At 38.2% G+C, this 27,341-nt stretch overlaps 1 protein-coding gene across 2 annotated transcripts in view; it reads left to right on the top strand.

Annotated features, from left to right (window-relative positions):
• The window catches only part of LOC114049670 (opsin-3-like), a 51,989-nt gene that overhangs the window by 17,350 nt on the left and 7,298 nt on the right, over positions 1-27,341 (top strand). For both annotated transcript variants that reach the window (XM_027870982.1, XM_027870981.1), the window contains exon 2: positions 26,774-27,093. In XM_027870982.1, coding sequence (XP_027726783.1) covers positions 26,774-27,093 — 320 coding nt within the window. The remainder of the gene's footprint in view (positions 1-26,773; positions 27,094-27,341) is intronic.

Genomic DNA, 27,341 nt, shown 5'->3' with positions numbered 1-27,341 from the left:
CATTTTGCAGATGAGGAAACTGAGAATCAGAGAAGTTAAGTGATTTGCCTAAAGTCAGTTATACAGGTAGTAAATGTCAGGGGTATGATTTGAACCCAGAATTCTGATTCCAGAGCTGGTGCTATTAATTTCTCAGGAAAAAAAATACTTAGATGAAGTTTTTTTCCATTCCACTTTTCTCTCCTTTGTTCTTTCATCTACTACTAGAGTTTGGGATAATATTCACAGTATAAATTTTTTTTTAATTAGAAAGGTATATATCTTTAATTAGAAAGCTATATATCTCTGATAATAAAAGAAGACTTCAATTTGTCAGATGACCAAATTTAATATAGCTCATAATTTATTTCCTGCCTATAGTTCTTTGAAAGAGTGGTTTCCCCATGTCCGGAATGCATCCCCTTCTCCTTTCTGCCCCATAAAATCCCTTGCTTCCTTCAAAGCATAGGTCAGTTTCCACTTCTGTACTAGGACTTTCTCAACTCCAGCTAATTATTGGTATTCTCTCTTTCAAATTTATTTTGTGTTTATTTATGGTGGTACATGTTGAATTTCCCAGCCCTGCTCCAGTTACTTAAGAGGAGGGACTCTTACATTGTTTTTGTATCCCCAGCACCTGGCACATAGTAGGTGTTTATAAATGTGAAATTTGAATTCGCTCGTGGTTTAATACAGTTCTGAGAACTGAACTTGGTTCACATGTTGAGAGCTCAGACAGGAAGTACTATGGGAAGGAAAGAGCCTGGAGCTGGGAGCCAGGACACCTGGTTTCTAGTCTTGGCTCTGTCACCACTTGCCTGTGTGATCTTGAGTCCCTTTACTTTCCTAAGCCTCATTTTCCCCATCAGTAAAATGAATACATTGGATTAAATGATCTCTGAAGCCCCTTTCAAATTCTATAATTCCATGAAATGTTTAAATTGAATTCCCTCAAACTCCAAAAAAAGATAACTAGATAGATTTTTGTCCTGATCTAATTGTTAGCTGTAGAGTCATGGTTTTATGGCTTTCTTTTTATAAGCAGCTAGGTGATACTGTGACTAGAGCGCTGGCCTGGAGCCAGGAAATTCTTTTTTTCTTTTTGTTCAGTTGTTTCAATTGTGTCTCACTCTCCATGACCCTATTTGGAGTTTTTTTTGGCAACGATGCTGAAGTGGTTTGCCATTTCTTCCTCCGGCTCATTCTCCAGCTGAGGAAACTGAGGCAAACAGGGTTAAGTGACTTGCCCAGGTTCACACAGCTAAAATCTGAGGCTGGATTTGAACTCAGGAAAATGAGTCTTTTTGACTTTAGGCCCAGCACTCTATACACTGTGCTACCTAGTTGCCTGAGAGACCTGAGTTCAAATCTAGTCTCCAACCTTTACTAGCTATGTAACCCTGTGCAAAATCACTTAATTGCTGACTGCCTCAGTTTCCTCATCAGTAAAAGAGAAATAATAATAATATCTACCTTGTAAGGTTGCTATGGGGATAAAATGAGATGATTTTTATTATGTTCTTCACAAACTTTAAAATGCCACCGAAGTGCTAGCTATTATTCTTATTATAGTCTTTGTTCACCTAAATTTCACAAAGCTATATTTTGAGTCCATGCAATTAGAAGACACTGAGGAAATGCACACAATGAAAGTAACAACACCACTGCTAGTGTCAATAGTACATTTTACTATATTTTCCAAATTATTTACATGGCAATTCAATCTAATTGCATATAGTCTCAGTGATATCAACAAAATTATACTCCATCTGCCCCCTAGACGAGTCAATCCCGGACTTGAAAAACCATCCAGTGGATGGTATCCACAATTACATTTGTTGATGGTTCACATATCATTGAGACAGACCAGCTGCACATTCTGCATGAGATATTATACAGATGGATTTTAACTGAAGAAAATATCTATTGAAAGTAGACCAAAAAAGTGATATCCTCAATGTGGTTGAGGGAAATTAATATTATACCATTATATTAATAACCAGTTATTTGTGATTCATTCTTTTTCATCCTATTTTTGTCAAGGACCCACTCCTGAAAAGGCTGGGTAGTCTCTGAAGGGGCTGACTGAGTAATGTGATCTCTCCTAGCACCCAAGGCATCTGTTCGTTAACTAGTTTGTACTGAGCCCGAACTAAATGGGACCCTGGCTTCTGTTTCCTCTATAAATAGGACTCAGTTTGAGTTAGAACTTCCCCCAGGGAGAATGAGCTTTGTCCTTGCTCCTTTCATTAAAGTTTGGGGTAATCTGGTCTACAAAGGAGAGAATGAGTGAAAACATGATTGAGATGGTTTATCTTTTTCTGGTTAAGATTGCAAGCAACTTGTATTCCTTATGAGTCAGAGAGGAGCTTAATCAGCTGCATCTGAGGGCCAGCTCACTTTTCTCAGCTGTCTTTCCCCCCTTCCAAAAATGAAGTAATAGGGTGGAGTTGAAAATTCCTAGCCTACCTCCTCATTAAAATGTTCGCCAGTTGGATTTGCCAGGGCAGGTCCCAATGATGTACCATCAGGCCAATGAGAAGGAAGACACATCGTAGGGATAAAAGACCCTGCTAGCTCTCTCTCTGGGTCTTTGGTACAAATGAAGGCACACCATTGACGTATCCTTTATTAATAGATTGAATGCCACTATTAATAAAAGATATCATGCTTGGAGAAATGGCCTCATTTTATTTATTAGTTAAATTTCCCCCATGATAAAATGAAGTGCTTCAGATGGAGTATGTTGATGGTGCTTACACTACAAAATCAACACAGGGACTTGTTACTAGCAATATTATTGTTAATAATACATTATTAATTATAGTTTTCTACAGTGATTGAAAGTTTACACAGGATATCTCTCAGGACAATCCCATACAGTTTATTATTAATTTGCAATCGAAGAAATCGAGGCTTAGAGTGTTATTGTAACTTATTAAAACACAGCTAGTCACTGTCAGACCTTGTAGACAAACCCTCACCTCCTGATTTCATGTCCAATGCGCTTTCCACTATGCTAGCAAAGCTTGAACAATTTAGATAATTCAAGCCTCAAAGGATCTCTTTTTGGGCCTGAATTTTTGGGATTGCAGTTGAAGATGGCTGTTAGTTCAAAACATAATTTTGTGTCGACACAGCCTTTGGCTACAGCTCACCGAATAGAAACAACTGCCTTTTTGCGTAAAGAGAAAATAACCACTTACATTCCCATAGCACAAAATGTCTCATAAAGATGATCCCACTAGCAAATATTGATCATAAAGTACCAGCTGTGCCAGGCTTACAAGAAATATTATTTGAGGCTATATCCTCAGCTCAGCTGCATTAGAAGAACAAGGGTGGAAAGAAAGACTCTATACTTTATTTATTTAAATGTCTCCTTCCTCTGGCATTCCTGGAGTATACTTTGATTTTGTTACTTAACCCCTCTTCCTCAGTTTCTTTGTCTGTGAAATATGGCACATAAAAGGGAGCTTCAAAAAGAAAGAGAATGCGCCCAGTGTAGGAGAGAGAGGTTGGGGAAGGGTGAAGGAGAGATCTGATACAAAGCACAGTGTTGACAATAGAACAGGATTTCAGAGGATTAGAGGGACCTTTAAGGTACCTTCAGGTTTTAAACCTTATGAGGTTTCTAAGCCACATATCTGCTAATGTCACCACATCCCTTCCCCACTTGAAAGCCTTCAGTGGCTTCCTATATCCTCTAGGATAAAACGTAAACTTCTCAGCCTAACATTTAAGACCTTCCGAAATCTGGTTCCAGGATATCTTTTCAGCCTTATTTCACATTAATCCCATTCAAACACTGTGTTCCAGAGAAATCAGATCAGTAGCTATTCTTCAAACTCATTCTTTAGCACTCAAGTCTGTACCTTTGCACAAGCAACCTCCATGCCTGGTATTCATTCTTTCCTCACCTCCACCTCTTATAATCCTTCTCTTGGGTTTAGCTAATGTGCCACCTCCTTCAGGGTTTAGCTAATATGCCACCTCCTTCAGGGTGTCTTTCCTGACTGCCTCAGGTGTCAGTACTCCCTCCCTCCTCAAATTAGTAAACTTTTGTGCATAGAGCATTGGCCTTGGGCTCAGGAGGATCAAATGAGATAATAATTCTAGACTACTTAGCAGAGCACTTGGCACATAGTAAACACTATATGTTGTTGTCGTTGAGTCATGTTTGACTCTCTGTGATCCCGTGGACCATAATACCACACCAGTACTGTCCATGGATATTTTCTTGGCAAAGATACCAGTGGTTTATCATTTCCTTTTCCAGTGGATTGAGGCGAAGAGAGGGTGTCCGAGGCCAGATTTGAGCCCAGGAAGATGAGTCTTCCTGACTCCAAGCTTGGTATGCTATCCACTGAGCCACCTAGCTGCCTCCATGAGCTATATAAATGTTAATTAACTGTGATGATGATGTTCAGGATCATTTTCATTATATATATATACATATATATACATATATATATATTATATACCATGATTGGGATTACTAGTCCAAAGAATATGAACATTTTGGCCATTTTCTTGCATAATTCCAATTGAAATCCAGAACATCTGTACTGCTTCACAGATCCACCAACAATCCATCAGGGTGCCTGTCTTTTCATAGCCCCTCCAGCATTCCCATCCTTTTTGACCTTTTATGGTTTGCACGGAATGAGGTAAAACCCCAGAGCTATTTTAATTTTCATTTCTCTTATTGTTGGTGATTTGGAGCAGAGATGTCAAACACACAGGCTGCACGTGGCCCACATTGCTCCTGAGTGTGACCCAAACCATATTAAAATGTAACTGGGAAATATTTAACAAAATAAATAAAAATGCAATAAGGCATAGATAATATTATATTTTTTAAACTAAGTCAATATACAGTTTTCAGGGATTCTCATGTACTGTTTAGTGGCTCCTGTTTCTATTTGAGTTTAACATCGCTGATCTGGAGCATGTAAAAGTTTCAAGAAAATGGCATTTTCTGGCTTATCTCACTTACCCTCCAACAATCACCCACTCAGCCTTTACTGCTCAAACCTCGGCTGCTTGCCAAGGTAGGTGCTCCTCTCAAACTCTGTCCTTTCTATTTACTGCCCTCTCAGAGAAGTTGCTTACTCTGTTCTCACAAATTTCCTTCTATGGCTTGTAGTCATTGTAGTCCACTTTCCAGCTGACTAGTTACTTTTAAAGAACTATTTAGCTGAGAGTTGTACCCTGCCCTCAGAGAAAACTGACACCAAAACTTCTGGCTGTGTTTTGATACTCTTGGGTTGAGTCAGCAGCACAATAATAGAAAATTATTGAAAATGCAACAAGAAAGTTACCAGCAGCTATGTGATCTAACTTCCAGGGGGCCATTTCTGATGAGAGTGCTGTAAATATTCAAAGGGTAGACAAGTGCTGTGTTGGGTAAAACAAAGAAAGGTAATCTGAAGCAGAAACACCAACTAGGTCTTTGCTCTAATGATCAAGACGATTTGGAACCTCTGGACTTGCCTTGGATCTTTAACATATTTAATTTAATAATCATTTATTAATCAATCAAAAAAAGCATTTATTAAGGATCTGCTATGTGCCAGACATTGTGCTGGGCACTGGGGATATAAGATAAAAATAAAATAGTCTTTTCCCCTAAGGGGCTTACAGTCTGTTGATTATAGTGCTTGATATGGTGACCAGAAAGACAGACACATAGATCCTCAAGGAAATTATGATCTAATGTATGAGGAAAACAGAGAGGGAGAAGAAAGAAAATATGTACACAAATAACCATGATACCAGAGAGAAGGTAATTACAATGGACAGAAGTTCTAGGAAAACTATCAGAAATTTGAGCAAAGAGCACTTTCTGCTTGGAGAATCGGGTTACTAAGGGGTCAAGATGGCACTTGAGCTGGGCATAGAAGGAAGGGAGGGATTTCAATATGAAGAGATTTAGGAGGGGCAGGTAGGCAGTACAGTGGCTAGAATGCCAGTCAGGAAGACTCATCTTCCTGAGTTCATATCTAGCCTCAGATACTTACTAGCTCTATGCCCCTGGGCAAGTCACTTAACCCTGTTTGCCTCATATTTCCTCATCTGGAAACTGATCTGGAGAAGGAAATGGGAAACCACCCCAGAATCTCTGCCAAGAAAACCTCAAATGGGGTCATTAAGAGTCAGACATGACTGAAATGACTTAACAACAACAAAAGACGGGAAAAGCCTATTCCAGGCATTTGGAATGGTATGAGCAAAGGCAAGAGAGGGCAAAACAAGAATGAATTTATCTGAAATGTAGAATATTTAAAAGGAAACAGTTATTTTCATGCCTCTGTTCTTCTCATGCATAGCAAAGATTTCATAAACCTATGAGGGAAGAAGTAAAAAAATACACTTGGAGAATGGAAATACCCTTGTACCAAAACAAGACTCAACCCATTCCATGGCATAGAGTTAAGGAAGGGGAACCAACCTATCTTTGGTTCTCAACTTGCCAGCTTTGCAAGATTCCTCCAGGGATGGTTCAGTCAGCTTATTATAGATGGAAAGAAATAAATCTAGGAAAAGAATCCCTTGTATTTGCTACTTTTGATAATAGCTCATGTAGGGACTCTTTCTTTTTTCATTCCTAATACCTAATACTTGGCATATAGCAAGCACTTAGTAAATGACTGTTGATTTATTGATTAATTGAGAAGTGAGGAATTTACAGAAGTTAAAATACAAATTGCTAGGACCAAGAAAATTTATGTATTAATTCCAAAATGAATTGCATACCTGCTAGAGTCAGGACTTTCAAAGTGGGGTATGTGATGTCCAAGGTGCCAGCTGAGGCCTCATGGTACATGATGCCATGGTATCTGGAACCATTCCATCAACAGTGATTAAGACAAAGGCAGGATCTTGGAATTGCCTTCAGTGAAGAGGTCAGCAGTGGAGCAATCAAAGCAGAGTGCAAAAGAGCCAGAAGCAAAAGGGTTATCTATAGGTCATAGTGAAATTATTGTTGGTGAAGTAGCAATGGGATCTGGACAGAATCAGAGTGAAGGGCCAAAGCTGTAAATCAGCCAAAGGGGTAATAATGCAGATCTAAATTGGATCTAAGCCCTGCAAAGACATTTAGTTAGCTGGGAATGAACTTTTAATAGTGGGGATAAGTAAGGCCAGTCTTGTGGGCCTAATTTTCCTAATGACTTGAGCTGTAGCTATGTGTAGATTTATTCCTCAACCTGCTTAATGGGAAGCAGCTATGTTAACAACTGAGGTGGACCATTCCCTTCATTTCATAATGTCCACCTTCCTTTTGAAAATAAAGAAAGAGTATAATACTGTGTTTATAAACTTTCATCATCAACATACATTTGTTGAACATCTTCCATCTTATATCTTATAGGGTGAGGAGGAGGAGGAAGAAGGGAGGTGAGGCACAAAGCAGTATCAGATGTGGTCTATACCCTCAGGGAGCTTACAATCTAGCTGGGGAGAAGAGACAAATCTCAATGAGTGATTTGTAACTGTGAGAACTTTCTCCACCAACATAGGTAGCAACTGTATAGAATTTTGGAAATAAGTTTCAGGGAGTTGCCTGAATCTCAGAAAGATGCAATGATTTGCCTGTGATCACACAGTTATTAAAGTATCAGTCATGAAAATTAAATGCTAACTCAACACACTATATGATATGCCATGCTACCTCTCAAGCTATACATATATGAAACAAATATAAGTACTAAACAGCATGAACAAGGTCAGAACAATAGAACTGAGATGGTAATAAGGATTACTGGTAAAAGGTAATGAGAGAAAAGGTTGGATTCTTGGGGGTGGAGCTAATTGATAGAAGTATGATAGATAGCCAAGAAGAGGAGGTTGGACTTTCTTTAACAAGGCTTGGTATAACAGACTAGGTGTATAAGCAGGAGAAATACCTGAACAATATTTTAGTAGGATAATTAATTTAATGAGAAGCAATATGGCATAGCACATATAGGGTTGGTCTTGAAACTAGGAATACCTGGTTTCAAATTCCATCCCAGACACACTAGTCACGTGACCCTGGGCAAATCACTTAACTTTCTCAGCGCTCTAGGCAACTCCCTAAGATTATAAGTTGCAAAGGAGATGCTAACATGCATTGGTACAGGAAGTTTCCTCACCCAGAAATTCCCAGTATTAATGAAATTACAGGTCTAGTCCCCATCTTCTCTTTCTAATTAATTTCACACTAGTATGCAGGATGGTTTCTATTAGGGAGAGACTAGAGAGAGATTGGTTAGAACATTATTATCATAATCCAAAGAAGAGTCAAAGAGAGCCTCACCCAGAGGGATGATAATTATAATAGTTCCTATTTAGAGATCACTCTAATGTTTAAAAAGCATTTTGCTCACATTTCTGTAAGGTGGGTAGTACAAGTATCATTATTCCCATTTTTTAAATGAGAAAACTCAAGTTAAGTGACTTGTCTTCAGGCACACAGCTAGTAAGACTTGGATTGGGGATATTAAAACAGCCTAGGTCTCCTTATTCCAAATCCAGGGCTATCACCATTATGGCACCATGCCCCTGGAGAGATGAATATGGAGAAATAATGAATATGGAGACACTTCAAACAAGAATCCCTTCCCTCATTTTAAAGCAAATTAGATAGATCTCCATGGTTTAGAGATCATCTAATCTACACCAATCTGCCTCTCAAGGAGAAATAAGCACATAAAGATGAATTTAATGTAGATATTGGTTATAGGCTGCTAGGATAGCATTACTATGCCAATGTGGTTGACTATGGGAATACTACCATGGGACAGGAAAAGGACAACTAATTTTCAAAAGTTGAGAAGACAATGAAATTGGCAAATTAAAGAAATTAATTTCTATTCCTGGTACAATTCTAGGACATATTATTATAAAGAGATGGTTAGTGAACATTTAGGAAATGAAGCAATGATAACACAGAGCTCATATCAATCACATCATCAAGAGCAAGTCATGCCTGACTTACTTATTTGCTTTTGGGGAGCAGATTTACTAAACTGCTAGATCTGGGGAATGTTGTAGGCATAATTTACCTAGATTTTAGCCAACAATGCAAAAATGAGAAAAGATTGTCATGCTTTTCCTGTAAAAATGATGGAGAGATGTAGACTGGATGTCAACTGGTTAAATAGCCAGACCCAATCTTTTAATGCTTTGATATCAGTTTGATAGATGGGGTGCCTTGGCCCATTGTTACCATTTTTATTAATGACCAGGACAGAGGCACAAGTGGCGTACTTTTCAAATTTACAGAGTAAGGAAAGATAGCTAACACAATGGATAACCAAGTCAGGTTCTGAAAAGAACTCTACAGGTTAGAAACATTGGGATAAATTGAATAAGGTGAAGTTTAATAGTTATTAATAATAGCTCATATTTACATACCTCATTTGATCCTCACAACAAATATGTGAGGAAGATGCTACTATTATCTTCACTTTATAGATAAAGAAACCATGTTTTGTGTGTTGCCCAGGGTTACAAAGCCAGGAAATATCTGAGGTGGGAATCAAATTCTGGGCCTCTTGATTCCAAGTTTGGTAATGCCACCTAGCTATTCCTAAGAAGGATTAGACTATAGAAGATGTTTGGCTAAAGTATTTTCATTGGTATGAGACAGCTTGGGTTTGAAATCATGGCTTTGCTGCTTACTTTCTGTGTAAACTTGTTGATTGGTTGTTTTTTCAGTTGTGTCTGACTCTTTGTGATTCCATTTGGGGTTTTTGTGGCAAAGATACTGGAATAGTTTGCCATTACCTTCTCCAGCTCATTTCACAGATGAGGAAACTGAGGCAAACAGCATTAAGTGACTTCCCCAGGGTCACACAGCTAGTAAGTGTCTGCAGCCAGATTTGAACTCAGGAAGGTGAGTTTTCCTGACAGGCCTGGCCCTCTATCCGCTGTGCCACCTAACCTCTCTGGGTCTTAGCTTCCTCATGGATGGTACCTAAGGATTCTTCCAGCTATGAACCCTGTGACTTATTCCAAAAATAGATCTCTCCCTTTAAGCTTCTTACCTGAAAGCACATTTTTGATTCCATGCAAAGAGTTTTAACTTTTGTGCTATGATGGATTCCTTTTAATGCTAAATCTTCCTGTGTTAAGTATCCAAGAGATTAAAATGATTTCTAGAAGAAATAACTGAGAAAGCAAGGAAGGAAAGAGACATGGGAGAGAAGATCATGAACTGGAAATATAAGCTATTACTTGAATTAAAATTTTGATAAGTCAAATAAATTCAGTGAAAAATGCTGTATTGAAAAATATCTTAGTTGGCACTTTCCAATTAGAGGGCTGATTCTATTGTGCAAGAAGGGGTCATTCAGGTGGTTTGGGGGGGAAAACCAATCCATAAAAAAGATTGTGTTAAGAAAAAAAATGACAAAACAACATTTTATGATTTCTTTATGTACAGGAAAACTTTATTCATTCAGCCTTCACTACCCTTGGAAATTCTTATAATTAATATACAGGCTAGGGTAAAATTTACTTTCCCCAATATAATTAGAGTTCAGGAATTTACTAAGCAAAGCAACAGTGTACAAATTTCAAAGGACAATATTTACTTACTAAAACTGTCTTTAAGAACATTAAAGATATCTAGTTATATATAAACAATTTAATCACGGCCAGTAAGTTATGCCATCCTCCTAAATTGTATATTTTCACTGTGATATGAAAAGAGCCTGACATCTGCGGCCTATTGCCTTCTTTGTTGTAATAGTACTATAACAACAACAGCACGAGGGATAGGTTCTGGACCTGGACTTTTGTGATTTCATTAATATGGAGAATGGGGATACTCCCTCTATCAATATAGGCCTGTACCTCCTTATTGTGGGACAGCTAAGTGGCACAGTGGAAGAGTATTGGGCCTGGAGTCAGAAAGATTCATCTTCCTGAATTCAAACCTGGCCTTAGACACTTACTAACTGTGTGGCCCTGGACAAGTCACTTAATTCTGTTTGCCTCAGTTCCTCATTTGTAAAATGAGCTGGAGAAAGAAACGGCAAACCATTCCAGTGTCTTTGCTGAGAAAACTCCAAATGGGGTCACAAAGAATTGGACAAGATTGAAATGATTGAACAACCTTCTCATCAACTTAAAATCTCACCTCAAGTACTGAGAGGTGACTTACCCAGTGTTACTCTTCAACACAGGTCCTTCTGGCCCCCAGGCCAGCTCTCTATCTACTATTTTATGCTGCCTCTCAAAAATAATAATAATAGTTGGCATTATATAGTACTCTAAGGTATGTAAATGCGTTGCTTATATTATCTCATTTGATTCTTCGCCCTATAAGATAGGTCCTATAGATATAATAAACCCTATTTTGCAGAGAGAAAACTGGGGCCCAGAGAAGTTAAGTGACTTGCATAAAGCCACATAGCAAATTTGTGTATGAAGTATTAGAGACAGGACTTGTCTTCCTGACACAGAGATCTGCTGTCTCTCTATTGTACCATGATGCCTCTAGTAGAGAGTATATCTATACATGCTTGTGTCTAATGGTAGCCAGGGGTGGAAGGGAGGGAGAAAAAAGGAAAAGAGAAAGAAAAAAAGACATTTATATGATAACTTTATTATATATTTAAAAGGAATAGCAAGTTGTACATTAGAGATTTGCAGTTTCATATGCAATCATCTTTTTATTACACTGTTATAGAAATGCTTGGTTTATTCCATAAATTAAAAATTCCATAAATTAAAAATAAACAGAAATAAAAAGGAAGTATATCACATTCAAAAGAAAGTATGAATGTGACTCTGTTGGTTAGTCTGACTACTCCTTCTTGATCTCCTTTGCTGACTCACTATATGTGTCATACCCACTTACCCTGAGAATCCCCCAAGACTCTGTCCTAAGCCCTCTACTCTTTTTCCTTTATACTCTTTTACTTGGTGACCTCATCAGATCCATTGGGTCCAATGATGTTCTCTACGCAGATGATTCCCAAGTCTGTATATGTGGCCCTAGTTTCTCTCCTGACCTCCAGTCTTAAATCAACAACTATTTTTTTGATGTCTTGGACTGTATGTGCCATAGGAATCTCAAATGGAACCCGTCCACAACTATAGTCATTATATTTCTCCCTAAACCTTCCTATCACTTCTATTTACCATTACTGTCAAGGGCACCACCATCTTCCCAGTTACTAGGCTTTATAACTGTGGTTTTGTTGGTTAACTCCTCATTCTCACTCATCCCACATATCCAGTCTGTTGACAAGTCTTGTCATTTATACATTTATAACATCTGTCATAGATGTTCTCTTCTCCATTTACACAGCCACAATCCTAGTTCAAAATCACCTCTCATTTGGACTATTGCAATAGCCTTTTTAAATCATCTCCCTGCCTCAAATTTCTTCCCACTCCAATCCATCCTGTACCCAGCTGCCAAGGTGATTTTTTCCTAAGGTATTGGTCTGTGTCACCTCTCAGATCAATAAGCTCCAGTGGCTCCCTATTACCTCCAGGATAATAAATGAACTCCTCTGTTTAACATTTAAAGTTCTTCATGACATGATCCACCCTTGCCTTTCCAGTCTTCTTCTACTTTAAAATTCTCCTCCCCCTCTATGATCCATTGACACTGGCCTACTTGTAGTTAACTTGAATACAACATTCCATTACCCATTTCCCATTTCCATACCTTTCCCCTGGCTGTGCCCCAAGCCTAGAATGCTCGCTCCTTCTACTCCACCTCTTAATTTCCCTGGCTTTTTTCAAGACTCAGTTTACCCTACCACCTTCAAGAAACCTTTCCCAGTCCCCAGTCCCCCCTTCAGCTTCTCTTAACCCTTCTCTCTTAGGGTTACCTTCATCTATTTTCTATATGTCTTGCATATACCTAATTATTTACATGTTGTGTACCCCCACTCATTTGTGAGCTCCTTGTAGGCAAGGGCTATTTTTGCCTCTCTCTCTATCCCCAGAGTTTAGCACAGTGCCTGGCACATAATAAGTACTTAATAAATGCTGATTGACTGACTGAGGACAGTGGAGAGAGTTTGGATGAGGATAAAATGAGAGAAACAAAAATGTTATCTGTCTGGTGGGTCACTGCCCCTTGGAGAATCTAAGGGAAGAGTAGGGAAAGGCTCACCTAGCTGTTCATCTGCATCTGCCAACTTTGCCTTGGCTCTGACGGAAGAGCCCTATTCTTCTGCCTGACTTGAACTATTTTGGTCACCTACTCAATTCCTTGAGACTTGTGCTCCAGCCATGATCTTTACTGTCCTTCTAGTTCCCTTATTTGGTTGCTTCTTTCCTCCTTTCTCCCATTGGTCTCAGTACATGATTTCTCTTAACAGAACAAACTTTCCTATTCTGCTGGTGTTCCTCCAGTTGAGCATTTTCACTAGCCTCTCTAAGTTGCTACTGCCCTCTAGTGGTTCCATGGAAATCTGCATTCTCCCTATGAACCCAGCCGATGTCCTCATTAGTCCTATGAGTCCTAGAGATCTACCTAAGATCACAACAGTATCACCGAGGCAGTAAATATACAATGGGATACCACAGTACACATGAGACCAAAGGTAGCAAATAGCAAGAAATAAAAATGGACAGTGAGTTCCTAATACAGCTGACAAAACTGACACAGAGACAAGATATAGTGTCATAAAGGCTTGATTTTACCTCCCTCAGTAGCTGCTAAAAGTTTCCTTTATCTGATACTCCCTTAAAGGCAAAGAATTTCCTAGATTTTTTTTAATTGACTTGCTAACGTTTCCTATCTCAGAAGTAGAGGAAAAGAAAAGGAGAACTTATTCTAGACCTAATTCTTATCAGCAAAGAGGAACTGGTAAATGAAAGTACCATGAGGCTGAGCCAAGACTATCCATTTTTAAATCTGGTACTGAGTGAGGGGAAGCTCAGGAGAACTTTAGTCTAAGAGGAGGAAACGTCCATCTCAAAGGATCTTTCTCTTCCTTCAAGACACAGCTCTAGTACCTGTTCCTACAGGAAGCCTTTCCTGACCTCCCCTACTGCTGGTGCCTTCCCTCCCTAACTGTATTAAACCACCTTGCATTAATTTTGTATTTATCCTTTCTGTATATTTATTTTGTATATACTTATATATGCATATACTTGTGTATATACTTATAAATATATAATATACTTATATATGCATATACATATGTATATACTTATATATGTTGTCCCCCTTGATAGAAAGTAGACTCCATGAGAGTAGGGACTTTTATTTTTTCATATCTGTATCTCAAGTGCCTCATACAATGCCTGGTACATAGTAGGTGCTTAATACATGCTGATAATTGATTAATTGATTGAAAGAGAAGCATACAGGATAGAAAGTCATGTTTGGTCTGTGAATGGTGTCATTGGACCAATGATGGAACCTCCACATTGATGAGATTACAGATCCATTTGAGTATTTAAGAAAGTTTCATGTGACTCATATAATAACAGAATCTGAGAATTGGAAGGGAAGTCCATAGTCATCTAGTTCAACCCATACACAAAAAATCCCCCCTATAACATACCTAAAAAGTGTCCATCCACCCTCTGACGATAACACTTCCAAGGAAGAGGAACCCGATACCTTGGGGCTTGTACTCATTGCTTCTGGTTCTGTCCTCTGGGGTCAAATTGAACAAGTCTAACATCTCCTCTGTTTGGCAACTCTTAAAATACTTGAGGATAACTCTCATGTTCCCTCCCCCAACTCCTTCCACCCCCTAAGGCTTCTTTTATCTAGGCTAAACATCTCGTTGCCTTCAACTAATCTTCTAATAGTATGACTTCAAGGCCCTTCATCATTCTAGTTGGTCTCCTCTGGCCACTCTCCAGCTTGTCAATGACTTTCTTAAATGGTGGAGTTCCAAATGAGATGTGATGAAGACATATTACCATGAGACAATCATCTCCTTATTCCTGGAAGTTATGCTTATCTCAGTGTAGGATAAGAATACATTAGCTTAATACCCTAATCCTCAGCTCTTTTTTCAAACTGCCATCTAAATTATGGTTCTCTTATCTTGTACCAGTGGAGTTGACTCTTTTTTACTCAATTGTAAGACTTATCAATTGTAAACTTTATCCTGATTACATTTCATCTTAATAGATTCAGCACAATACCCTGTCAAGATCTTTTTGGATCCTTATTCTGTTATCCAGTTGGTGTCAGTTATCCCACCCAGTGTAGAGTCACCTGCAAATTTGATGAGCAAGTCATCTTTCCATCATTCACTACTTACGTGATTGATAAATATGTTCAGGAGGACAGAGCCAAATACAGATCCATGGGGTACTCTATTGGAGACCTCTTGCCAAGCTGACACAAAAACATTAGCAACTTAAACATTAGCAACTTGATTTAACATTAGTTAACCATAAGCAACTTTAAGTTCAGCCACCTAACCAGTTCCCCATGATGCCATCTTATCCAAGAGAATAGTAGGAGATTCTTCAGCTTTTGCTAGGCTCTAGGTAAATTATATCTATAGCATTCCCTCCATCTATCAGTGTAGTAATCCTTTTGAAAAAAGAAATGAAGCTTAGTCTAGCATGACATATTCTTGATGAAACCATTCTAGTTCTTTGTAATCACCATTTCCTGGTGATTTCTAGATCACCAACCATCTTTCTAGATGTTCATCAACCATCTCTTCAATTATCTGTTTTTAGAATTTTCCTAGGAATTGAAGTCAAGCACACTTGACTTCTATAGTCTGAATACTCCGTTCTTTTCCCTTTTTTGAAGATCGGAACATTCCTCTAATCTTGTGGCACTTCTCCTGTTTTCCATGCATAATCTTTCAAATACTCCTGGTAGTGGCTCAGCAATCATCTCTGTCAAGTCATTCCCAAAGATGTACTTTATTAGGATTAGATGACAAATTCAAGAAGGACAACTAGCTTCTCTCTTACAATCTCTTTACTTACCTCAAGTATCAGCATCCTGTTAACTTTTTTGTCGTTATTGTTATTGTTGTTGTTGTTGTTGTTGTTCTATCACTCTGAGTGGAAAGACCATTTACCTTAGCAGAGAAAACAGAAACAAAATAAGAATTTTGTTTTGTCTGCTCTCTGTTCTTAGTTATCATCATCCCATCCCAAGCAAAAATCCTCTCGCTTCTTTGATCCCCCTTTCACCCAATATAGTTTTTAAATTGTCAGCTGCCTTTAAAAACCTCTACTTGTACTAAGCATCATCAGATCTGACACTAATTTTCCAGGATCATGACATACTTTTGTTATATGGCCTTGTTTCCATCTTCTGTGTATTTCTTTTCTCTTTTTTGTTTTTAAATTTAAGTAGGTTGGTGAGTTCTCTATGCATCTGCTTTAGCCTCTTTAGATAAATCCCATTTTATCATCCTTTTCTGGAATTGTTTCTACAGAATTTGTTTCCTGAGCATCTCTCCTGGGCTGACTTTGCCTGTAGATTTTTAGTCTGTGGGATCCTCCATATCCTTTCTTTGGACTCTTTGAAATTTATTTTCCCCAAATCCAGCGTGGGTGTCAGACTATGCCCAAATTTCCCTTTTTCTATATCATAAATTCCTTTCCCACAATGTTTTTATCATTTCTATTCCTAAAAATCCATTTCCTTCCTTTTTTTAGAATCAGATTCAGACTTTTTAGAATTCAGATTCAGTCAATAAGTATTTATTAAGTATCTTCTACATGCCAGGCACTGTGCTAGAATTTCCCGTTGTTGAATCCTCCAGATTTTGAAGGATGGAATTATCATTAAGGCAAGTCAAAAAGTTATTTGCTGCTCTGCTTTTAGAGGAATGAGTTCCATCAGATGTCTGGATAATTAAAGTCTTCATCATTACTATATTATATCTCTCTGCCAGGCTTGTGATATTCTTTCCAGACTCCTCATCTATATCCTCTTTCTGTCTGTGTGGTCTAAAGCATATTCCAATGGAGTATGGTGAAGTGGGGGGAAAGAAAATGTCTTATTTCTCTCTCCCTTGATCATAATCCAAATTTTTGGCAACATGTTTCACTCTCCTGATTCCTGGATTTCGTTTGTGAATATACAATACTTAATATCCAATACTATCCTAATCTATCTTTTACCTCTCCTGTTTCTTTTGTATAAGGTATGGATTCAGTGTCATGAAGATTCAATGATACTTTTGAGATAAAATTTCTCTCCTTGTATTAGGATCTCAAGTCTCTCTTGCTTGTTGTTTAAACGTTGGATATTTATGTATAAATACTTGACATAAAGTGTTTTTTTATTGACTCCTTTCTTGGAATTTGTCTGCTGGAAAGCTTGGCATGTCCTACCTGCTATTCTTTCTTAATTATAGCTACTCTCTATGATATCTAGCTTTTGAGATATACATAAGCAATGTTCTCCTTCCCCATTAATCATTACAGTTCTTTTGATTAGATTTGTAAAAAACACTTGACAAATACTTTATTATCTGTCTTTGTGAGATACACTCTATTTCTGGCAAGTAATCTGTCATCCCTATAATTTAAGCTGTGATCTAGAAGTTCAACTCCTATTTTCATAGCAAGCTAATTACTTCCCAAATAAAATTTTCTCTTCTGCATTCATTGACTTTAATGTGTAACAGTGAGAAAAACACAGCCTCTGCCTCCAGGACTTCAATTTCTTGCCCAAGACTTCATAGTCGTTGACACTGCTTTTGAGCTCCCTTCTAGTAGTATCATTTGTGCATGCATAATCAGCAGAAGTAAGTGGTAGTCATCTATTTTGATAATCTTAGGAGAGTTTATGTTATTTATGTCTTGAATATGTACCCCAGGAAAACAGATATCTCAAATTGTCTTTATCAGGTCAAGCAGTAGCTGCCTCAGCACCTTTGAACAGAGCTCTATATTCTTGGATTCTTCCTCTCTTCTTTACTGACAGTTTCTGTGACTCTACTGTACCATTTTTTGGAGGAAGAAGAGCTGTGTCCAAGCATCCAGCTCTATCACCTTTAGGAAGGCCTACAAATCTGTTTTGCTTTTCAAGTTCTAAATATACAGCTGATCTTTTCCTTTCCTTTCTCCGAATATTCTGACAAGGGTCATATTTCTCCTCCTTTACCTCAGATCTCCCCTTAACCCCACTGAATCATCACTTCTATTTCCTTTAGGAACCCTTTATTGTCCCTAACAACCTGAAGTATGATGAAGCATTCTTTGAGTCCCTTGACCTAGGAAGAAGATCAGTCTACATTCATAAAATAGATGATAATCACTCAACTGTAGCAGAAATATAAACACTGCAGACTTGATTTAAGTTACTCTACCATTTCCCCTACTCTCCTTACTGGTTGAGATTTTAGGTGTTCAAACCTCACACCTTGTTATATCCTTTGTAACTTGTTATCATGTCTTAATAACTTGGCAATATTCTCAGTCTCCTTTTCTTATTCTCAACAACAACAAAACCATGCCCTACCTCACTTTGCACCAGTTTCCTATGCATTTTATCAGTTTGCAGCACTCAACAATCCATACAACCAAAATAGCTAACCCTCCAATTGTTTGACTTACCTTTTCTCTCTTATATTGCCTTGTCTTGCCATCTATTTTCTCCTTTTTCTTCTTGAATCTTCCTCTTCAGTCTTACTTCCTAATCCTCCTTCATCCTGGTTGCTGTCCTTTCAATCAAGAAATAGAATCTGGACCAATATCTGGAAATAGAGATTATTCTCCTTAAAAATTTCCTCAATTTCTTCCAATTTTTGCTCTCTCAAATTCAACCTCTGTTCTACTGCTCTATTCAAAACTCTTCCAAATGACCTATACATTTTCTTTTTTCCTTCTCTTTCAGTCCCAGTTCTCTCTTTTCCCATTCCTTCTCCCAAGGCTCTTTCTTCATCTCAACCTCCTAACTTCCACATTTTCCTTCAAGTTTCAGCTAAAGTCCTACCTTCTACAAAAAGCCTTTCCCAGTCCTCTTTAATCTTAATGTCTTCCCTCTTGGTTATCTCTAATTTATCCTGTATATATCTCAGTTGAGGCCAGTTGTTTGCATGTTGTCTCCTCTTTTAGATTGTGAGCTCCATGAGAACAGGGACTGCTTTTTGCCTTTCTTTGCATTCCCAGTACTTAGTACAGTGCCTAGCATGTAGTAGGTACTTAATAAATGATAGCTGAATTACTAACCAACTGGTTATTAAGAGACAAAAGTGGAATGACAGAAATGGAAATGATGTTAAATGAGCTGATATGATCTTTGGCTGAATTAATAGTCCAGAAGTATCCTGATCATGGGAGGTAATAATGATAATAATAGCTAAAATTTATATAGCAGTCTGAGGCTTAGAAAAAGCTTTACATATATTTTTATCTGATCTTCACAGTAACTCTATGAAGTAGATACATACATATATATGTTTTATATATAATATTATATACACACACACATAACAGATGAGGAAACTGAGGCTTAAATAGGTAGGTTAGTCAACTTACCTGGGTCCACATAGCTAGTACCTGTCTGAAAAAGGAATTGAAACAAGTGTCTCTATAACTCCCAGTTCAAGCCTCTATCCACCATGCTATGCTTCCTTCCTAATAGATAACAGCCCCACCATACTCAGCACTGATCAGACCTCACCTAAACTGCTAGGCAACATTTAGTTAGCCTAATTCCAGTGATAGTATATACCTAAGAGCAATATAACTAAGAGCAATATAATTTTAATTTCTTGAAATACATAATATATATAAAAATATATGTGAAGATTTTTTCAATTATTTAAAAGAGCTTCTCCAATCTGTTCTGAGGAAGTATGTTTTTGTTATATATCAAACCAATGGCCATTATTATAGCATGCCATTTACCATTGAAGAAACTGAGGTACAGGACCCCAAAATGACACAGCTATTCAGAGATGGAGCAAATTATAAAATCTATGCTGCTTAATTTTCAATTCAAGGTTCTTATTACTATTTAGATTTTGAATTTACAAAAAGTAATAGATCACTGCTTTGGTGGCACCCCTACAGGGAGAGATTAAGTATCTAGCCCCTTTGGCCGGATGTGTAAGTGTCTGCTAAAAGCAGAAGTACTGGACCATTTGACAGTTCCCAGAGGCCAGCGTGAATATCAGTTGGTGCTCCCTGGCATTGGTAGAAAGTCAAGGTATCAAGTGGGCTCCCTAACCTACCTTCCTACTTCCTATCCAATGATAATAAACCATACAAACCCAGAAGGTTAAAATGAAATGTTTCTATTGCCCCCTGGACAAATCCTCTTCATGTTTCCCAGGATCTTGATCATTCCAGGATTATTAGAAATCTGCCCCTCAAACTCTAGTCCAAGCAGAATCCTGGTATTCTATGCAGTGTAATTTGGGCTTTCACGAGAAAGTATAAGTGACATCTTCATCTTCAGAATACTAAATATGAAAATGTCTATATAATGAAAATATTTATTACATGTCATTTTTGGTATTTAAAAAAAGGCTTAATTTACCTTTGCTCCATAAATCCTCAACTCTCTTTTTTATCCCTCTGGGTGTTGCATACTCCAACCTCCCCTCCACCCCTACCAGGCCAACATTTTTGGCTGCAGCTGTGTATTTTAAACCTATAAATGTCCTGTGGTCAAATTATTTTGGAAATGCTGCTACTGAGACTGTAGTTTCAGTTTATTGAAGGTAAATTATTCAATATTGCCATCTAGTGGGAGGAAGGGGAAATGACTGTTCCTTGAGAAAAGGGCAAAATGAAGTCTGGTTTATTTTTCTATGCCTTATTATGACTATCTAAAACCCTGCTAACTACCAATGTTTTCTTCAGCCTGTGTTCCTACCAGCCCAAATCCTAACAAAGGCAACTCTGTTCCCAGACCATTATCATTATTATTATTATTATTATTAACATTTATATAATGCTCTAAGTTCTTTTTGTAAAGCACATCATCTCATTTAATCTTTACAATAGTGCTATGAAGAAGGCATGGTTGTCTTCATTTTACAGCTAGTTAGATAAAGCAGTAGATTGAGTGCTAGGACTGGAATAAGAAAATCGTGAGTTCAAATCCAGCCTTAGATACATACTAACTATATGAGTCATTTAATCTATGGGCAAGTCATTTAATCTCTGTTTGCCTCACTTCCCCAAACTGTAAAATAAGAAAATAATAGAATTTATTTCCTAGGGTTGTTATAAGGATTAAATGAGATGTTACTTGTAAAGTGAATACTTAGTGTATAGTAGGTGCTTAATAAATGCTTATTTCCTTCCTTCCTTTCCTGATGAGGATATTGAGGCTCGGAGAGATTAATTTCCTTGCCCAAGGACACACGACCAGTAATGGTAGAACCAGGACTTGAACCCAGGTTTTCTAACTCCCAAGTACAGAGATCTTTCCACTATACTATGCTTCCTCTCACCAAACACCCCCTCAGCTTCGCTGGTATGAATGGTGCAACGGAAAGAGCGCTGGCTCTGAAGTCAGAGGATCTGGGTTCAAATCCTGCCTCTAACACATACCAGTGTGATTTGGTGCTTCCCTGAGCCTCAATTTCTTTACCTGTTGAATAACGGGATTAGACTAGACGACCTCTGAGCTCCCTTCAGGTTCCAAATCTGTGATTCACACATTCCATGAGGATAAATGTAATGATATGTTGGAATAGTACTTTGACCACAATTATCAGCAAATTACATCCAAGCCACATACAACTCCCCATGTAATCATATAAAGATATTCATTTGCATCTATTATCTTTCCAGACAAAATGTCCAGTGGAAAATATGTGGGATGATTCTTATGACCTTCCTCTGTGCAACCTGTAAAATGAGTGTGTAATTCTAATTAAGATGATTGCTGTATACATTCCTGATTCTTTCTATATTGCACTAACCATGGTCTAGAATTACTCGACTGTTATAATCTTAATTTTCAGCACTAAGTGCTTCACAGTAAAAGTGAGAATTACAGAGTTCTAAACTTTGAATATATTCCAAGTGATAATTTATGTGGAAATTAACTTTATAAATAAGCAAGTGTCTAACAGTCCCAGGATTGTAAAATACTTACTTGTTCACAGAATGTCATCGGTAGAAGTATCTAGAGGAAGATGACCAGAATGAAGGGACCATAGGGTCATAGGAGCATAGATTTAGAGCTGGAAGGGACTTTGGAGGTCATAAATTCCCCAGATGAGGAAACTGAAACTCAGAAAGATTAAATGACTTGTGTGGGATGAGCATAGCTAGTAAGACTCTGAGGAAGCATTCTTGACTCTGTATCCAGTGGTCCATATCCTATGAATATGACTTTATTAAACTGAAGATATTGAGCCTGGAGAAAACAAGTAGAGATGATGAGGTAGGGCACAAAGTAGCTTATATTTGAAATACTTGAAAGACTGTCACGTGGAAGAGGGATTTAATTTGTTCTGTTTGGCCCTAGAGGACAAAGCCATTCGATAGAAGTTACAAAGAGACAAATTTAAGTTTGACGCAAGGAAGAGCTTCCTAAAAATTAGAGATGTTCAAAAGTGGAATGGAATGCTCAAGAGGTAATGTATTCCCCCTCCTCGAGGTCTTTCAACAGAGGCTGAGTGGTTCCTTGTTGGATATATTATGCTAGGGATTCTTTTCTAATATGTGTTGGATCGAATGAACAATGTGGTCCCTTCCAATTCTTAAATTTGGTGATTGCTCAACCCATACCAAAACAAGAATCTCTACAACAGATCTCACATCAGTTATTCTTTGGCCTGTTCTGGTCAAGACTGTAGCAAGAAGAACAACTGATCTAATGAGGGATAGGAGCAGAGAACAGACCCAAGATTTCATTAGTATTAGGAAATCTCTGTAGTCTTCTTTAATTTCCCATTGACCTATAGTGCTTAATATGGCTGACCTGACAAATCTCTAAAAAAAAAAAAAAGATGGAAGATAAAAATCAAGAAATTTGTATCCACAGAATCCTGTGCATGGAATCTGTGTTGGAAAAAACCCAATGGGCCATCTAGTACAACTCATACCTGACAGAGACGTCCATCTATAATATTGCCGACGAGTGGTCATTGGGCTTCTACTTGAAAATGTCCAGTAATAGAGATCCCACTACCTCCCGAAGTGGTCTGTAGCACTTTTTGCCAGCTTTGTTTGAAAAGTTTTCCTCCCGGGGAGCTGATATCTTCCTTGCTGCAACTTTCACCTACTCTTCTTGAATTTTCCAGTATTGAGCCAAGCAGAAGAAATCTAGTCCCTTTTCCATATAACTGATCTTCTCCAAACTAAACATTTACAGTTTCCTCAATTGATCTGTGTATGGCATCATCTTCAGTCCTTCCACCATAATAGTCATTCTCCTCTGGAATGTTCTCTAGATTGTTAGTATCTTCCCAAAATGACTAGAACTAAATGCAGTAGTCTAGATGTGATATGAGTAGGGCAGAGTGCCATGCAACTATCATCTCTTTCAATATGGATGCTATGCTTCTCAACCATCCAGATTCACTTTGTTCATGGTCTAATTTTGGAGAGCCCTTCAACTGTCCTCTACAACTGTCCTCAGTTGTAGTTTGCTTTTTTCACTATCCAAGCTTTGCATGCCCTAACTTTTCCTTTCTATCAAAATCCTAGACATCCTCCAAGGTTCAGTTTAGGTCCCCAGTCCTCCAGGAAGTATCCTCCAAAGTATATTCCCACTCATGGAGTGCCTCACCCCATACAGTGTTACCATGTACTTTCACATATTACTCTCTAATTGTTTCATGTGTATTAATCTTGTCTTCCTCAGTGTAAGCTCCCTTAAAGGCAAAGATCATGCCTTGTGCCTCTTGTATATCCCATTGTACATAGTACATAGTACACAGCAGAGGGCTGCACATTTTGATGCTCAAACCACCATACTGTTGATTGACTGATAATAAATATTGTAGGGAATGCCAAGAATATCATCTCATCCCTAAAGAAAAATATTTAAGCATATGGAAAGACATCTTTGAAGCCCATGAAAATGGTAGAGAGACATAACTCACTAGTATAAACTTAAGTTCCACAAGTTTATTGAAGCAATAAATATTGGCTCATACCCTGAAGAAGTAGGTTCAATATTAGCTCAAACGTTTGTTTAAAATAATATAAAAATATGCAGTTGCATCAGTCTTAAAATCATAGGATCATAAAGTTGGAGCTGGAAACAATCTATCTAATCTAACCCCCTCATTTTAGAGATAGGAAACTGAGATCAGCATTGTAGAATGACTTACATAATGATATTACACAGGTAGTTCTGGAAAGTGAATGATTTGGAAATGGAAATGGAAAGAAAGGGATGAATAGAGGAAGGGAGGAAGGAAGGAAGGAAGGAAAGGAAAGGAGGGAAGGAAGGAAAAGAAATAACTAAAAGGTACCACATATGCCATATTGCAGCCTAAAAGTAAAATTATCTCAGGTTATATAGACCTAGAGAATACGTTAGTGGGGCTGACATGTACTTTGGCTATAGCGATACAGACCAAATCCATCTATGTGGCTATGACAAAATGAGGTCTGTTCAAAAGAGTTTATCTGTCATGGCATAAGGAATGGGAAATAGACTCATCTTAATAGATTCATGCTAACTAGCCATAATGAATGAGTTTTTCAGCATTTTCAATATTGGTTGTGCTTTGATACTTCTGCTATCCAAAATTCTCATTTTTAGCTAAAAAAGAAAAACAAGGATAAAACTCTAAAGCTCAGACTATATTTTCCCTCTTTGCTCTAATCTTAAAAGCACATAAAAAGAAAGTGCTAATTTGTAAGGCAGTGTGTTCACTCACACTGATTTTTTGTGCTTGGATGGAAAACTTAATGCTGATAAATGTAGATGAACTGGAATTAATGAGATACAGACCATGTTCTAGCAAATTTTATTGTAATTATGCCATTGAATATCCAGCCATGCTTAATAAGGAGGTCACTCTGGGTTAAAATCCCATCCCTGAAATTTACTAGCCATATGACCCTGAGTAAATCTATTTGCCTCAGACATAGACCTAGTACTTATTTACTAAGTCATAGAAGGTTTATGATCTGCGTATTTAGGTATTGATGGCGGCAGTTGGCCAGCAGTTGTTGATGAAGATAATAAGGAAGGTAGGCCCCTTTTCCACAATGAGTTTTCCTCTCAATGATGATTGAGAGGGCCAGGTTGGAAGTAGGTCCAGTGAATGAAGGCAGGGGGTGAGGCAAGGCTCTTAGGTTAGGGTCCTGAGCCAGGTCTATATTAGGGTATGAAGAGAGGTGGTCATCAAGGTGGTGGTGGTGGTATTACTCTTCTGGCACATGGTGCCTCCTATCTCTCCCTTAGGGTGCCTTGTTGCTTCAGCTAGACTAGCTGGCCTTCCTTGAGGGTGGCAGCTGATTGGCAGGTGGTGGGGGTAGTTATCCCTTTGTCCACAGGGGTTGTCACATTGCATGATGGCTGAGAAGACTGAACTAGAAGCAGGACTGATGCCCCTACTGATTCATTCATTCAAAAATCTTTTAAAAGCTCATACTGTGTCCATAGCAAGGAGTTATCTCATGAGACTAGCTTCTTCTCCCTTGAAGTCTCTCTAACTTTCTCTATGGAAATGAACCTTACCTGATCTGTTAACCTTCCTCACTATTGGCAATGCATACCAGCAATTAACACACTCTAATTCCTTGGTTTTTGAGCTTCTGACAGGAGAGCATTTCTAAGGTGACTTCAAACTCCAGAAATGGCCGAAAAGGCTAGGTCCTAGAGGTCATCAGTTTGGCGATTTCTTTTTGATTTAGGCATTGGAATTTATGGGAAAGGGAAGCCAGAAGAGATTCTGTCTTACTTGCCATTAGGGAGGAAGGAAAAAGGAAGGAAGATAGGGTCAAGCAGGTGCATCTGACCTTTGAGTGCCAGGTCCCTTATGCCCTTCATCCAGAACTCTGGTGGGCTGAGACTTCTAAATGATAGTCCTTAAAACTGTGGAACACTTGCTACTTCTTTCTGTGAGAGCTCAGGCACAGGGGAGGAGTGTCCTGTTTAAATTTTCCACAGAAAAGAGAAATGTACTATAATTATATCCTCCAGGCAAATATACGTTTCCTATAAATAGGAAAGTATATAAACATATACCATAATTTATATACCTCTTGACCTAACATAAATAAGCCTTCAAGTTAAATGAGAGCCTGGCCAGGGTAAGTCTCAATAGGACAGCATCCTGAGTCTCCAAATGGGGTGATAATGAGAAATCTTGGGACTATCCTTCCTGTGAGCCCTTCTACTGCATCACTCCCACAATTACCCCACATATACCTACATAATTATTATAAGTACTAAAGTCTTTTAGGGGTGTTTTTCCCTATTAAGTCAATTTAACTTGCCAGTCATAATCTTGATAACAGTTACTTTGCTTGAATCCAATTAGTGAGTCCATATTTAAAAATATTTTCCAACTGAGTAGTCAAAAGGACCCAAGGAAACCCTGTCTCCATTATCTGAGTTCAGATTTAGCCAAAGTAGGGCACAAAAATAGGTGACCTTAGTAAATAATGTTTCCTTTCGTAATTCCTACACAAGAGTTTCCAGTTGGCAATAAAATGACAAATGGTTTCTTGTTTTTCTTATGTTGGATTGCACCTGACAGTAACTATTATTGCCAGCTTTTCTGTAAGTCTCAGCAGAGATCTCTTTGGATGTGAAGTTACTTCAAACTTAAGGGAGTCAAATGTTGATTGCTATTCTGTTTATTCTGTACACTCTAAGGATTTCTCTGTGAAGATTATGTTATTTCCATCATTTACCTGGACCTCTTTGTGCTCTCCCATTTCCTCTTTTTTTTTCTAGGAATTGTTTCCATCATGACCCTCACTGTCCTTGCCTACGAACGCTATAATCGAATTGTCCATGCCAAAGTGATTAATTTTTCCTGGGCCTGGAGGGCTATAACCTACATCTGGCTTTACTCATTGGTATGGACTGGAGCTCCTCTCCTAGGCTGGAACAGATACACTCTGGAAATCCATGGACTAGGCTGCTCAGTGGACTGGAAATCCAAAGATCCCAATGATTCCTCCTTTGTGCTTTTCTTGTTCCTTGGCTGCTTGGTGTTACCTGTTGGTGTCATGGCCTATTGCTATGGCCACATTCTGTATGCCATCCGAATGGTGAGTTGCAACTTCTAAACTCCCAAACCCAACATTACCAAATTTTCTGTGAAATAGTATCCATTGTAATGGTACATAATTACTAGTTGTAAAATCCTATGTATGAGAAATCTAGGGAATTGTCTATTAGAAGGAATCTTATTCTAAAGTCACATACTATCATGTTTTTCAAGGTGTGACTCACTTATGGGCCTAGAATATGAGAGAGAGAGAGAGAGAGAGAGAGAGAGAGAGAGAGAGAGAGAGAG

The sequence above is a fragment of the Vombatus ursinus genome, unplaced genomic scaffold (assembly GCF_900497805.2).
Source record: "Vombatus ursinus unplaced genomic scaffold, bare-nosed wombat genome assembly UNPS02014798.1, whole genome shotgun sequence".
NCBI classification, from domain to species: Eukaryota; Metazoa; Chordata; class Mammalia; order Diprotodontia; family Vombatidae; genus Vombatus; species Vombatus ursinus.
The sequence above is the reverse complement of the archived record's forward strand: the minus strand, read 5'-3'. Positions and strand labels throughout refer to the sequence as shown.